This window comes from Sorex fumeus, unplaced genomic scaffold, assembly GCF_029834395.1.
Source record: "Sorex fumeus unplaced genomic scaffold, SorFum_2.1 ptg000265l, whole genome shotgun sequence".
NCBI classification, from domain to species: domain Eukaryota; kingdom Metazoa; phylum Chordata; class Mammalia; order Eulipotyphla; family Soricidae; genus Sorex; species Sorex fumeus.
In genome coordinates this window covers 11,737,878-11,752,077 of record NW_026606322.1, presented here as the reverse complement: position 1 = coordinate 11,752,077, position 14,200 = coordinate 11,737,878, and the positions used below count along the sequence as shown (strand labels likewise).

General features: G+C 42.4%; 1 protein-coding gene across 5 annotated transcripts in view; it reads left to right on the top strand.

Moving 5' to 3' along the window:
• The window catches only part of CD200 (CD200 molecule), a 220,773-nt gene that overhangs the window by 48,821 nt on the left and 157,752 nt on the right, over positions 1 to 14,200 (top strand). Inside the window, exon 1 of one of the 5 annotated variants that reach the window (XM_056109289.1) lies at positions 9,703 to 9,723. The exons of the other annotated variants lie outside the window; for them this stretch is intronic. Coding sequence (XP_055965264.1) covers positions 9,712 to 9,723 — 12 coding nt within the window. The 5' untranslated portion in view covers positions 9,703 to 9,711. Of the gene's footprint in view, positions 1 to 9,702; positions 9,724 to 14,200 lie in introns of those variants that run through there. 5 annotated transcript variants of the gene reach the window in all.

Genomic DNA, 14,200 nt, shown 5'->3' with positions numbered 1-14,200 from the left:
AGGATGCTTTTGGATGCTTGGGCTGAGACAAAAATGACTGAAGCCCCACAGAACCAGGTAAGCAGAACTCTGTGACCTTGGACTCCAGGCTCAACAGGACCCGGGAACAGAGATCCTCTGCCTGCTCCCACCAATATCTGGTGACCAAGGGATTAAAACCGGAAGCCCCACCCTCCCCTTGCCTGTCTGCTTCCACCAACCTCAGGCGACCCAGGAATTCCACACAGAAGAGCCACCCAACAGGTACCAGATAAATACCTCATCGCCAGACCTCCACTACCTCCACTATTTCCACTACCCAGCTGCGGCCAAGCTCCAGGTTGCTTTCGAGACTGCGCAGCCACAAAGCAGCCATGAGACACATGAAAAGACAATACAAGATTACCACACCATATTTGATAGGGTTCAAATATGGTTTGAACAATGGGAACACCTTCAAGGGCAATTAGAGGCTGCCCTAAAAGCCTCTATCACTTTTATGAAAGCCTGACAAGCTACCGAGAATGTCCCACATGCACGGCAGAGCCTGGCAAGCTATCCATGGTATATTCGATATGCCAAAACCAGTAAATACAATGAGTCTTATTCCCCTGACCATGAAAGAGTCACCAATATGGCAGTGTTAAGAAGGATGATAAAGGAGAGACTGATAAAATCTCAAGGCAAACTAGGCTGCCAAACAAAGAAAAACAAAAATGACTGTCTGTACTTTCAATGCACGTATGCTAGTATCAAATGCATCCATCAAGGACCTGATGGTACCAGTGTGAAAGATCAAGTACGACATCATTAGTCTGATCTAGATGAGAAGGCATCAATCACATCACGCCACTTTCGACACTGGAGAAAAACTGTTTCTTGGAACACACGATAAAAGAGGCGTCAGTGGTGTCGGTGACATTGTCAACATGAACTTGGCCATAAGCATTGATTCATTTGAATGCCTAACAACCCGAATCGGATGATTATACTTGAATAGATGTTGCTCACTGCAGGCAGTTTCTATCTCCATTATCTATGCACGAACATCCAATTATGATGAAGGAGAAATTGAGAAGTTCTACATGGAACTGGAGAAGATTTATAAGGAAAACCACACCTTCTACAAGATCATTGTCGGTGATTTTAATGCCAAGATAGGATTGAGAAGATTAGTAAAAAAAACTCCACATAGGGACCCATGGCCTAGAATGGAACGAACAGGGTGAGAGACTGTCTGAGTTCATCATGTCGACCAAGACCATCCATGGTAACTCACAGTTCCAGAAGGCCAAATCTAAACATTGGACAAGGGAGTCTCCCAGTGGATGGATCCACAATGAAATTTACCACGTCATATTCAATGGACGTTTTTGCCTAATGTCGCTGTTGTCCTAAAATTCCAAATGGGATTGGGCCACCGTCTCTTTCATGCAAAATTCTACTTCACAGAGCAAGGAGAAAGGGCTGCAAAGTTTAAGAAGAGAACTCCCAGAATAAGGAGAAAGGGCTGCAAAGTTTGAGAACTCCCAGAATAACCAACAACTGGGAGCTCTTCGACACTATTGCCACAACATGGGAATATGACGTCATTGACAACATTGATGAGGAATACGATCAGCTGGTTCAGCACCTCCATGATTGTGCCAAGATGCCGAGAGAGAGATAGCCACAAAAAGATGCCTGTCTAAAAAAAAAAAAAGATGCCCGTCTTCAAAAAGTCTCGAGCTCATTTGCTAACATGGCTTGGGACAAGTCTCAGGCAAACGCTAGAGAATGTCTGAGCTTGCAAAGCAGTGCATAGAAGCAATAAAGAAGATGTCAAAGAAAGAAGAGAAGCAGTGTTGGCTGATGCAGCAGAACTAGGAAAAGTGTTCGCAATGCCCACATGTTCTTCGCCAACTACAAGACCGAGATGACTGCTCTCTGATGTCCTGATGGATCTATCACATTTTCCAGAAAGGCAAAGGAGAAGATTATCCATGACTTCTACTCAAATCTCTTCAATAGCCACAACCCCCTGCCCACATACCAAATTCTGCAGGATGGATATGTCATTCCCAGCACTCTCCCATCCGAAATCCAACACGCCATTTCATAGGTAAAGAAGTGACAGCAACTGGCCCAGACAAGGTCAGACCCAAACACTTGAATAACCTGCCATCAGTATTCATCAATACACCGGCTCGGCTCTTCACATGCTACCTGTCTGAATGCAAAGTTCCATTCCAATGGAAAACCAGCAGGACTGTACTACTCTACAAGAAGGGAGTAGACAATCCATGACATTGGCAACTATACCCAGATCTGCCTGTTGTCTGTCATCTACAAGCTGTTCACTCGAGTCATCCTGAATAGGATTGGCAGAACACTAGATGAAGGACAACCTTGCGAGCAAGCCAGGTTCCGAAAAGGATTCAGCAGGATCAACCATATTCACATGGTAAACAAGCACATTGAGGATTCTCGGGAGTTTAAGATGCTGCTCTGTCTAATGTTCATTGATTTAAAGAAGGCCTTTGATTCTGTTGAGATGAAAGCAATCATCGAAGCCCTAGCCAAACAGGGCATTCAAACTCAATACATCAGGATCCTCTGTGATCTGTATAAACCGATTCACTACCAGGATCTCACCATTCTCCAAGAAAGTGATCATCCATGTCAACAGAGGGTTTCAGCAGGGTGATACCATTTCAGTGAAACTCTTCAGTGCCACCCTTGAGAACATCATGCAATGACTGGAATGGGAAGGAATGGGAGTGAAGATAGATGGTCGGCAACTACACCACCTCCGCTTTGCCCATGACATCATTCTAATAACACCAAACATTATCCAAGTGGCACAAATGCTGGCCGACTTTGGCTGTGAGTGTGGGGAGGTCAGATTGCAGCTGAATCTTATGAAGACAATGCTTGTGAGAAACGGTCTCATTCCTGACGTTCCATTCGCTCTCAACAAAATGAACATCTCCAAATGCAGCAGTTATCTGTACCTAGGTCGAGAAGTCAACATGATAAATGACCTGGCACCTGAGTTGCACAGGAAGAAGAGAGCAGCTTGGAACACCTTCAAGAGCGTGGAAGAAATAACTAAGAGGACAAAGAACCTCCGGCTCCAGGAACATTTCTTCTAGTCCACTATTCTTCCTGCATTATCATATGCCTCAGAGACATCGGCCCTATGAAAACAGGATGAGAACGCTATTCGGTTCTCCCAGAGAGGAATCGAAAGAGCTATGCTTGGAGTATCACACTTCATTTAAATGAGAGAAAGAATCTGGAGTTCCGACCTCCATGGACAGTGAAGAATCAGGGACACTGTCTCGTTTGCCAAGGTGTCGAAAATCAGATGGGCTGGACACATAATGAGATTTGGAGACGACCACTGGACTAGAGCCATTACCGACTGGATTCCATGGGACGTCAAAATATTGCATGGCCGCCCATCTACGAGGTGGTCATACTTCTTTGTTATGACCCTGAACTATCTGTTGGAGGTTCTTTATGTTCCTCGAATGAGCAGACGCCATTGGGCTATTCTAGCACGTACAGGGATGAATGGAGACATTACTGGTACCTGCTGGAACAAATCAGTTTGTAACAGGACATCAAGTGATCAAGTGAAGCAAACTTCATAAAAGAATCATTGTGGAAGTCAAAACTATTTTTCTTCAATGTTTAATTTAATTCACTGCTCTCTTTCACCCAGCATTGAGTTTTCATACTTGATTTGATTTATGTAATTCTTGCTTTTTTCCACTCTCACTGATTATTATTTTCATCATTATCATTTATGTATTTATTTCTGGTGCCAGGTACTGAACCCAGAGTCTCATAACATGCAAGACATTCTATCACTGAATCACATCCTTGGTCCTGTTTCTCTTTTGATTACTGAAACATTTAAGATTTTTTTCCCTATAAACTCCTTAATTTGGTCTTTCTAATTTCACTCTATATGAATATAATTTGTTTATCTCTAAAGCATTCTATTCTGACAGTCCATGAGTTCTTTAGTTCTTTTGATACGTGCATATATTCTTTTTTTCTGAAAAAAATCAGTCCTTTTGTTATTATTTGCAGCCTGGGTTTATCCTTTTGTTTAAATTAGGGAACTCTCAGTTATATTAGTATAGGCTCTCTTTGTGTTCCTTTGTGTGTGTGTTTGTGTGTGTGTGTGTATGTGTGTGTTTGTATCTGTATGCACAAGCACACACATATATTCTTTATTGGTCAAAGTGACACACGAAAATAAATATGACTGAGTGAAAGATAATAATTTCACAGATAAATTTTTATTTATAGTATCTTTTTCATTTTGAAGTCACACTCAGGGTAGTGCTTGACATCGCATGGCATTATTGAGTTGTGGGGACAATATGTTGCCAAGGATAGAATCTAGGGCTCCTGAATGCAAATTTTGCACCCCCGTCCTTTGAGTCATCTTTCTGCTATTTCTTTCTTTTTGATGTTGCTGATAATCACTATGAAAGAAGTCTTTGAGGTTGGATTTGACACGAATAAACTTTCAGGTGAGTTTGTTCAGAGAGAAAATGAATCTTGGAAATGTCTCAAGATAACAAGAATGGTTCTCAATATGAATTCCTTATCAAAAACTTTAGAGTGTTGCCCAATTACTTCTTACATATATATCAGTTTTATCTCTCCCTTAAAATAACAGTGATCATTATAGAAAACTGCATACCAGAAATTACAAATGTTCCCTTATATCTATTGATTCTACACCCAAGGATTCAACTAAGCTTAGATAGCAAACTGTAGTGTTAAAAGTAGGTAAAGGTTCAATGTCATGGAGGGTTTTGCTGACCTTGTCTTCAATGTATCTGATAGATTCTCGTCCGATGTTGAGGTCTTTAGTCCATTTTAATCTGAATTTTGTGCATGGTGTTAGGTAGAGGTCTGAGCCCACTTTCGCATGTAGCTGTACAGTTTTGCCAGCACCATTTGCTAAAGAGTCTTTCCTTATTCTACTTCACATTTCTTGATCCCTTATCAAAGATTAGATGATCATATATTTAAAGGTGTGTGTATGGATATTCCACCCTCTTCTATTGGTCTGTGGGCGTCCACCTGTTCCAGTGCCATGCTGTTTTAGTTAATACTGCTTTGTAGCAGAGGTTGAGGTTGGGGAAGGTGATGCCTCCCATCTTGTTTTTCCCAAGAAGTGCTTTAGCTATTCATGGGGGGTTGTTGTTCCATTTGGATTTCAGGAGTGTTTGATCCATTTCTTTGAAAAATTTCATGGATCTCCTAATAGGAATCTCATTGAATCCTTATAATACTTTGGGGACTATTGCATTCTGACAATGTTAATTCTCCTAATTCATGAGCAGGGGATAACTTTCCATTTCCTCATGTCTTCTATTATTTGGTGAAGTATCCTTTTGTAGTTTTCTTTGTTCAGGTCCTTTACCTTCTTAGTTAAGTTGATTCCGAGGTACTTGATTTTCAGAGTCATGATTGTGAACAGGATTGCTTTTTTTTCCATGTCACTTTCTTCTCTCTCATTAATTTGTATAGGAAAGCCATGGACTTTTGGGTATTGATTTTATAGTCTGCCACTTTCCTATACAAGTCTATTGTTTATAGGAGTTTCTTGGTAGAGGGTTTAGGGTTCTCTAAATATAGTATCATATCATTTGCAAATAGTGAGAGCTTTATTTCTTCCTTTCCTATCTGGATGCCCTCAAAATCTTTTTCTTGCCTAATCGCTATTGCAAGTACTTCCAGAAGTATATTGAACAGAAGTGGTGAGAGTGGGCATCCTTGTCTTGTTCCTGATCTTAGAGGGAAAGGTAACAATAAAGGCAACTTTATTTTATTTATTTTTTTATTAAAAATTTTTTTAATACTGAGACATCATGAGGTACAGTTGCAGACTTACACATTTTTGTGCTTTGGTTTCAATTATACAATGATCAAATACCCATCCCTCCATCAGTGCCCATTTCCCACCACCACGGATCCCAGTCCCCCTCCCACCACCCATCCCCCCCATCCCACCCTGTCTCTGTGGCAGGGCATTCCCCTCTGTCCCCTCTGTTCTCTCTCTCCTTTTGGGTGTTGTGGTTTGCAAAAGAAACATTGAGTGGCAATCGCGTTTGGTCTATAGTCTAATAAAGGCAACTTTAAAGGTGACACTGCATTGACCAAGCAAGTGGAAACAGAGATAAACAAATGGCACTATCTTAAACTGAGAAGCTTCTGCAACTCAAAAGATGCAGTGACCAGAATACAAAGACGATCTACAGAATGGGAAAGGATATTCACCCAATACCCATATGATAAGGGGTTGATGTGAAGGATTTGCAAGGCACTGGTTGAACTCTACAAAAAGAAGACACCCAACCCCATCAGAAAATGGGTCGATGAAATGAACAGAAACTTTCGCAAAGAAGACATCTGAATGGCCAAAAGGCACATGAAAAAAGGCTCTTCATCACTAATCACCAGTGAGATGCAGATCAAAACAACAATGAGATATCATCACCACACCACAGAGACTGGCCCACATCCAAAAGAACAAGGCAACAGGTGTTGGTGCAGATGTCGGGAGAAAGGAACTCTCCTTCACTGCTGGTGGGAATGTCGACTGGTTCAGCCCTTTTGGAAAAGAGTATGGATGATTTTCAAAAAGTTAGAAATTGAGCTCCCATTTGACCCAGTAATACTACTTCTGGGAATATATTCCAGAGATGAAAAAAGTATAGTACAAATGTCATCTGTACTTATATGTTCATTGCAGCACTGTTTACCATAGGCGGAATCTGGAAAAACCTGACTGTCCGAGAACAGATGACTGGTTAAAGAAACTTTACATTGTGTACATCTACACAATGCAATACTATGCATCTGTTAGAAAAGTTTAAGTCATGAAATTTGCATATAGGTGGATCAACATGGAAACTAGCATGTTAAGTGAAATGAGTCAGAAAGAGAGGGACTGACATAGAAAAACTGCACAAATTTGTGGAATATAAAGTAACAGAATGGGAGACTAACACGCAAAAAAAAATAGAGATAAGTACCAAGAGGATTACTCCACACCTTAGAAGCCAGCGTCACATTCTGGGGGAAAATGCAGCTCAGATAGAGAAGGGACCACCAAGTAAAGGGTGCTAGGAGGGCCTGCTCGGGATGGAAGATGTGGACTGAAACTAGACTATAGACAAAACATGATGGCCACTTAATGTCTCTATTGCAAACCACAACACGCAAAAGGAGAGAGAAAGCAAAAGGGAATGCCCTGCCACAGATGTAGTGTGGCGTGGAGGGAACGTGGTGGGGGTGGTCGGAGGGATGATGGGACCATTGGTGGCGGAAAATGGGCACTGGTGGAGGGATGGGTAATTGATCATTATTAGACTGAAACGCAAGCACAAAGTTTGAATTCTACAACTGTACCTCACAGTGAGTCACTAATTAAAAAAATAGCTGTGGAAATGTTAGTATTAAATAAAACTTAGTTACCTAAATACCTAACCATGTAAAATAAAAGTAGGTAAAGGGATATTAATGATAACCTCTCAGTACCAATATTGCAAACCACAATGACCAAAAGGAGAGAGAGTTGGGAGAGCAAGAACAAGCGAGTAAGTGAGACAGAAAGAGAGACAGAAAGAGGGAGAGAGGAGAGATATGGAGAGAGAGAAATCCCCTGCCATCTATGCAGGCAGGGGGTGGGGTGGTCTTTGGAAGGAAATCTGGGGACCGTGGTGCTGGGAAATGTACACCTGTGGAGGGATGAGTGTTGGAATACTGTATGACTAAAACCTATTCATGAACAGCTTTGTAAGTGTCTATCTCACAGTTATTCAATCAAAAAAATTTTTTTTAAAAAAAGAAAATGGCATTGTGCTATAAGAACAATGGTGGTTGTGATTGTATTGTATTGTATCTTCTTGACATTATTCTCTAAACAATATAATAAATAGCTAAATTGGTATTACATCTGTACAGTTATTTTATTGTTGTTTCTGAACCTTGCTGTATTCAAAAGCTCTCCCAAAGTTACAGAGCTGTTTAGTGAACCTACAGAAGGGCCCCAATACTAAACTACTGTTAAGTACCCTTTTTTCTGGATTTTATTATTTGTCATTTTTACTCCCTGAACTCAAATGAGATCTGAAATTTGATATAAATAAGATATTTAAAATATTTTTATAGTTTAATGTGACTAAAACATTTGTAACATGAATAAGAACTTTGTATAATAAAATATTTTGAGTCAGAGAGACTCTATACATTTAACTTTTATATTTTGTCTTTTCTTTTTATTATTAATTAGCGCTATTGCTCTTTTACTGTATCTAATTTGTCAATTAGGCATTTTCATTGGTATATAAGTATTGAAAAATAACATAGGATATTTCAGGAATTCTTTGGGATTTTGGAGAGCATGACACATAGTTAAAGTGAATTAATTTACTGTCCTGGGGTGGCTTTGTGTGTAATATTATTCCTAAACTTTTTTGCCTGACTTTCCACTCACATTTGTGACATATTTCCTATACTTTCATGTTAAGTCTGTAATTAATGTTGGCATAAAAGTTGAGGTTGTCACCTCACTCATACTTAGTTGGTCTATCTGATTCATAAACCGTGACACAAGAACCTTGAGAAAAAGTGTGGTGAAACCTATAAAATTGTAGGTAAAATTTTGGAGGTAAAACCTACAAAAATGTCTCTGGTATTTCACTCTTGTGTTAAAATCTCTTCAGAATAAGCTGATGTCAGTGGCATGGACTTTCCCAGCTCTCGAAGTCACGTCCTGGTGTGTGGGAGATGCAAGCACCAAGATTCCTTAGACACCAGAGCACAAAGAAAGTGGAAAAAAAATAATGTGATCCCTCATACAGCCCTAGGACCTGGTCGAGGGCGGAGGTGCACAAACAGGAATTCAGGAGGTGAATTTTACGGACTTCTTTCAACTCAACACCCCTCTCAGAACCAAGAATGCTGGAATTTGCTGAAATAATAATTTTTATCTTAAACAAGTGGAAGGATAACAAAGACAATTCTGTTTTGAACAATGCATTGAGTCCAATTAAAATACATGTGGGGGCTAGAGCAATAGCACAAGAGTAGGGCGTTTGCCTTGCACCCGTCCCAGTATCCCATATGGTCTCCTGAGCATTGCCAGGATAATTTCCAAGTGCAGAGCCAGGAGTAAGCCCTGAGCATTGCTGGGTGTGACCAAAAGAGGGGGTCCGGGAAACAAAAAACAAAAACCAACGATATCTGCTGACTGCTTTCAGCTTCAAAACAGCTGTTTTCATTTTCACTAGCAACATTTGGGGGAAAAAATTCACATTTCTAGGAAAGAAAAGTCTTCATTTCTCCCACTGCCCCTTCTGGCTCAGAATGCAGGTCCTCAGGACATCTGGCGGGAGAAGTCTTCCTCTTGGGCTTCTCCAGATTTCCTCTTTCTTTATTTACAGAAAAAAAAAAGTGATTTTCCTCGAAACCGATTCTTAGAGAGAAATGCAAGTTATTTCTCGACTTTGATTTGGCGTTGGAGCTTCGAAAGTCCAAGCAGCTTGTAGGAGCAGGGATGAGGCGCCGGGAGGCCTGGGGGGACAGGGCCAAGCTTCGACAGGGGGCGGCAGAGCGTTGCCTTTTGTTGGGGCCCTTAGTGCGTTGAAAACGCTCCCAAATCCTGCCTGGGGACCAGGCTCGGTGGCTCCAGGGACTCCGCGGTCTGCAGGCGCAATGGAGCAGCTGGTGAGCGGGGCCGCCCAGGACAAGGGCAGCAGGGGGGAGGGTCTTGCTCTGGGGTCCCCAAGGGGCGTGACTCCTCGCGTTTGTCCGTCCGTCCGTCCGTCCGTCCGTCTGTCTGTCCGTCCGTCCGTCTGTCTGTCTCCCCGGGGGTCAGGTCGGAAGCCAGTCGGCTCTCTGCGGTGCTTTGGTCTGGGATGCTGAGCTAAGACACATTATTTTGCCTTTAAGAGGCGGTTGTTGGAGGTTTTGTGCAACAGCCTAAGCAAGAGGGATCTCCAGGTGCGGTTCTGGAAGACTATTTTATTTTATTCATTTATTTTGGTTTTGAGGTTTTTGTTTTCGGGATAGGACTGCACTGGGCTGCGAGGGGGAACTACGTTGCTTTTGGTGCTTTGGGGGACCTACCTGCAAGCTGGCAGAGGGACTCAGCCTTCTGGGCTCCCAGCGGATGGGTGTGCAGGCTCTCTCCTTCAAGCTCCTACTTCATGTGGCTCAAATGAAAAAGAGGGCTATTTATTTCCTTCGGCAGGGTTTTTTTTTTTTAAGATAACTAAGTTGAAAATGGAAAGAAAAATTCAAGTACTACCTCAAGGTGTTTTTTTTTTTCCCCATTCTGGTGTTATTTGCAAGACCAAGCAGCTGACATTTCATTTTCTCATAACAAAGGAGAATGGTCTGGGAGCTGCCATCAGCCTACATGCTAGATGCTTTGAATTCTCATGGGTATCTTTCAAGAAGAAGATGACAAAAAGAATGAGGGGAAAGAAGTGGAGGAGTTAATTTCTCTCTCCAAGCCTATGGGACTGCATGGCCTGTGATCAGGACTGAATGAAGAAAACCTGGACAGGAAATATATGCATAGGAACAATATAGAGGCCAGATAGGAAACTGTCCAGTGCGACGTGGGCATCTCCATTTCTATTGTACTTCTCATGGAAGGTTTGATGAATGAATTTTTAAACTACCTAACAGTTATTGACATTTAGCATATTAGTAGGCACTGTATTGAGTGCTTTAAATGCTTATTTTCATAGGAACTTAATAGATAACAAAACAATTTAACAGTTTCTCTTCCAGGAGTATTACATAAACTACCTTATAACGAATTATTTGAAATTCTATTTTGCCTACTCGGATACTCGGATTGGAGTCGAGCATCCTCCACCCAGATCCTCCAAATTCCAGTAGGCGGGGGTCACACCCACTACCTGGTCCCCTGGCGCTGTGTAATCCCATCAACGGCCAAGACTCAGAGACTATAAAATCCAGTTCCGGACGAGAACAGTGCAGTCTTCTGCCCCCGCGCCTGGCTGTTCCTCGCCTGGGCCCCTTCGAGGGGAGCGGGTTGATCTTTCCTCCCCGCCCCAACCAGGGCTCCGGCAGCCGAAGGCCTCCAGGACCAGCCACCACCATGCTGAGACCACTCTCTGCACACATGAAGGTACTGGCAGAGGGACAAATCCACACGGGTTCCGGGGCCGAGATCTCCCAGCCTACTCGGATTGGAGTCCAGCATCCTCCACCCAGATCCTCCAAATTCCAGTAGGCGGGGGTCACACCCACCACCTGGCCCCTTGGCGCCGTGTAATCCCATCAACGGCCAAGACTCAGAGACTATAAAATCCAGCTCCCGGAACCGGGCGCCGCGAATATGTGGATAAGGATATCTTTTTATGACACCTTTTTATCTCATTCCTAGTTTCGACAAACTTGCAGGCTATCGAATGTAGCCTGCCCACAGGGCAGAGTCTGGCAAACTCCCCGTGGCGTACCCAATATGCCAAATACCAGTAACAAAGATGGGTCTCATTCTCCTAAAGAGCCTTGAATATAATCTCAGGGCTAGGATGAAAGAGACGTTACTGGGGCCTGCTCGAGGCAATCGACGAATAACAGGATGATGAAATGAAATGAAATGAAATACCTAACCATGTAAAATAAAAGTAGGTAAGGGGATATTATTGATAACCTCTCAGTACCAATATTGCAAGCCACAATGACCAAAAGGAGAGAGAGTTGGGAGAGCAAGAACAAGCGAGTAAGTGAGACAGAAAGAGAGACAGAAAGAGAGAGAGAGAGAGAGAGGAGAGATATGGAGAGAGAGAAATCCCCTGCCATCTATGCAGGCAGGGGGTGGGGTGGTCGTTGGAAGGAAATCTGGGGACCGTGGTGCTGGGAAATGTACACCTGTGGAGGGATGAGTGTTGGAATACTGTATGACTAAAACCTATTCATGAACAGCTTTGTAAGGGTCTATATCACAGTTATTCAATCAAAAAAAATTTTTTTAAAAGAAAATGGCATTGTGCTATAAGAACAATGGTGGTTGTGATTGTATTGTATTGTATCTTCTTGACATTATTCTCTAAACAATATAATAAATAGCTAAATTGGTATTACATCTGTACAGTTATTTTATTGTTGTTTCTGAACCTTGCTGTATTCAAAAGCTCTCCCAAAGTTACAGAGCTGTTTAGTGAACCTACAGAAGGGCCCCAATACTAAACTACTGTTAAGTACCCTTTTTTCTGGATTTTATTATTTGTCATTTTTACTCCCTGAACTCAAATGAGATCTGAAATTTGATCTAAATAAGATATTTAAAATATTTTTATAGTTTAATGTGACTAAAACATTTGTAACATGAATAAGAACTTTGTATAATATTAAAATATTTTGAGTCAGAGAGACTCTATACATTTAACTTTTATATTTTGTTTTTTCTTTTCATTATTAATTAGCGCTATTGCTCTTTTACTGTATCTAATTTGTCAATTAAGCATTTTCATTGGTATATAAGTATTGAAAAATAACATAGGATATTTCAGGAATTCGTTGGGATTTTGGAGAGCATGACACATAGTTAAAGTGAATTAATTTACTGTCCTGGGGTGGCTTTGTGTGTAATATTATTCCTAAACTTTTTTGTCTGACTTTCCACTCACATTTGTGACATATTTCCTATACTTTCATGTTAAGTCTGTAATGAATGTTGGCATAAAAGTTGAGGTTGTCACCTCTCTCATACTTAGTTGGTCTATCTGATTTATAAACCGTGACACAAGAACCTTGAGAAAAAGTGTGGTGAAACCTACAAAATTGTAGGTAAAATTTTGGAGGTAAAACCTACAAAACTGTCTGTGTAATTTCACTCTTGTCTTAAAATCTCTTCAGAATAGGCTGATGTCAGTGGCATGGACTCTCCCAGCTCCCGAAGTCAAGTCCTGGTGTGTGGGAGATGCAAGCACCAAGATTCCTTAGACACCAGAGCACAAAGAAAGTGGAGAAAAAAATAATGTGATCCCTCATACAGCCCCAGGACCTGGTCAGAGGGCGGAGGTGCACAAATAGGAATTCAGGAGGTGAATTTTACGGACTTCTTCCAACTCAACACCCCTCTCAGGATCAAGAATGCTGGATTTGCTAAAATAATAATTTACATCTTAAACAAGTGGAAGGATAACAAAGACAATAATGTTTTGAACAATGCATTGAGTCCAATTAAAATACATGTGGGGGCTAGAGCGATATCACAAGGGTAGGGCGTTTGCCTTGCACCCGTCCCAGTATCCCATATGGTGTCCTGAGCATCGCCAGGATAATTTCCAAGTGCAGAGCCAGGAGTAAGCCCTGAGCATTGCTGGGTGTGACCAAAAGAGGGGGTCCGGGAAACAAAAAACAAAAACCAACGATATCTGCTGACTGCTTTCAGCTTCAAAACAGCTGTTTTCATTTTCACTAGCAACATTTGGGGGAAAAAATTCACATTTCTAGGAAAGAAAATTCTTCATTTCTCCCACTGCCCCTTCTGGCTCAGAATGCAGGTCCTCAGGACATCAGGCGGGAGAAGTCTTCCTCTTGGGCTTCTCCAGATTTCCTCTTTCTTTATTTACAGAAAAAAAAAAAAAGTGATTTTCCTGGAAACCGATTCTTAGACAGAAATGCAAGTTATTTCTCGACTTTGATTTGGCGTTGGAGCTTCGAAAGTCCAAGCAGCTTGTAGGAGCAGGGATGAGGCGTGGGGGGACCTGGGGGGGCAGGGCCAAGCTTCGACAGGGGGCGGCAGAGCGTTGCCCTTTGTTGGGGCTGTTAGTGCGTTGAAAACGCTCCCAAATCCTGCCTGGGGACCAGGCTCGGTGGCGCCAGAGACTCCCAGGTCTGCAGGCGCAATGGAGCAGCTGGTGAGCGGGGCCGCCCAGGACAAGGGCAGCAGGGAGGAGGGTCTTGCTCTGGGGTCCCCAAGGGGCGTGACTCCTCGCGTTTGTCCGTCTGTCCGTCCGTCCGTCCGTCCGTCCGTCTGTCTGTCCGTCCGTCTGTCTGTCTCCCCGGGGGTCAGGTCGGAAGCCCTTCGGCTCTCCGCGGTGCTTTGGTCTGGGATGCTGAGCTAAGGCACATTATTTTGCCTTTAAGAGGCGGTTGTTGGAGGTTTTGTGCAACAGCCTAAGCAAGAGGGATCTCCAGGTGCGGTTCTGGAAGACTA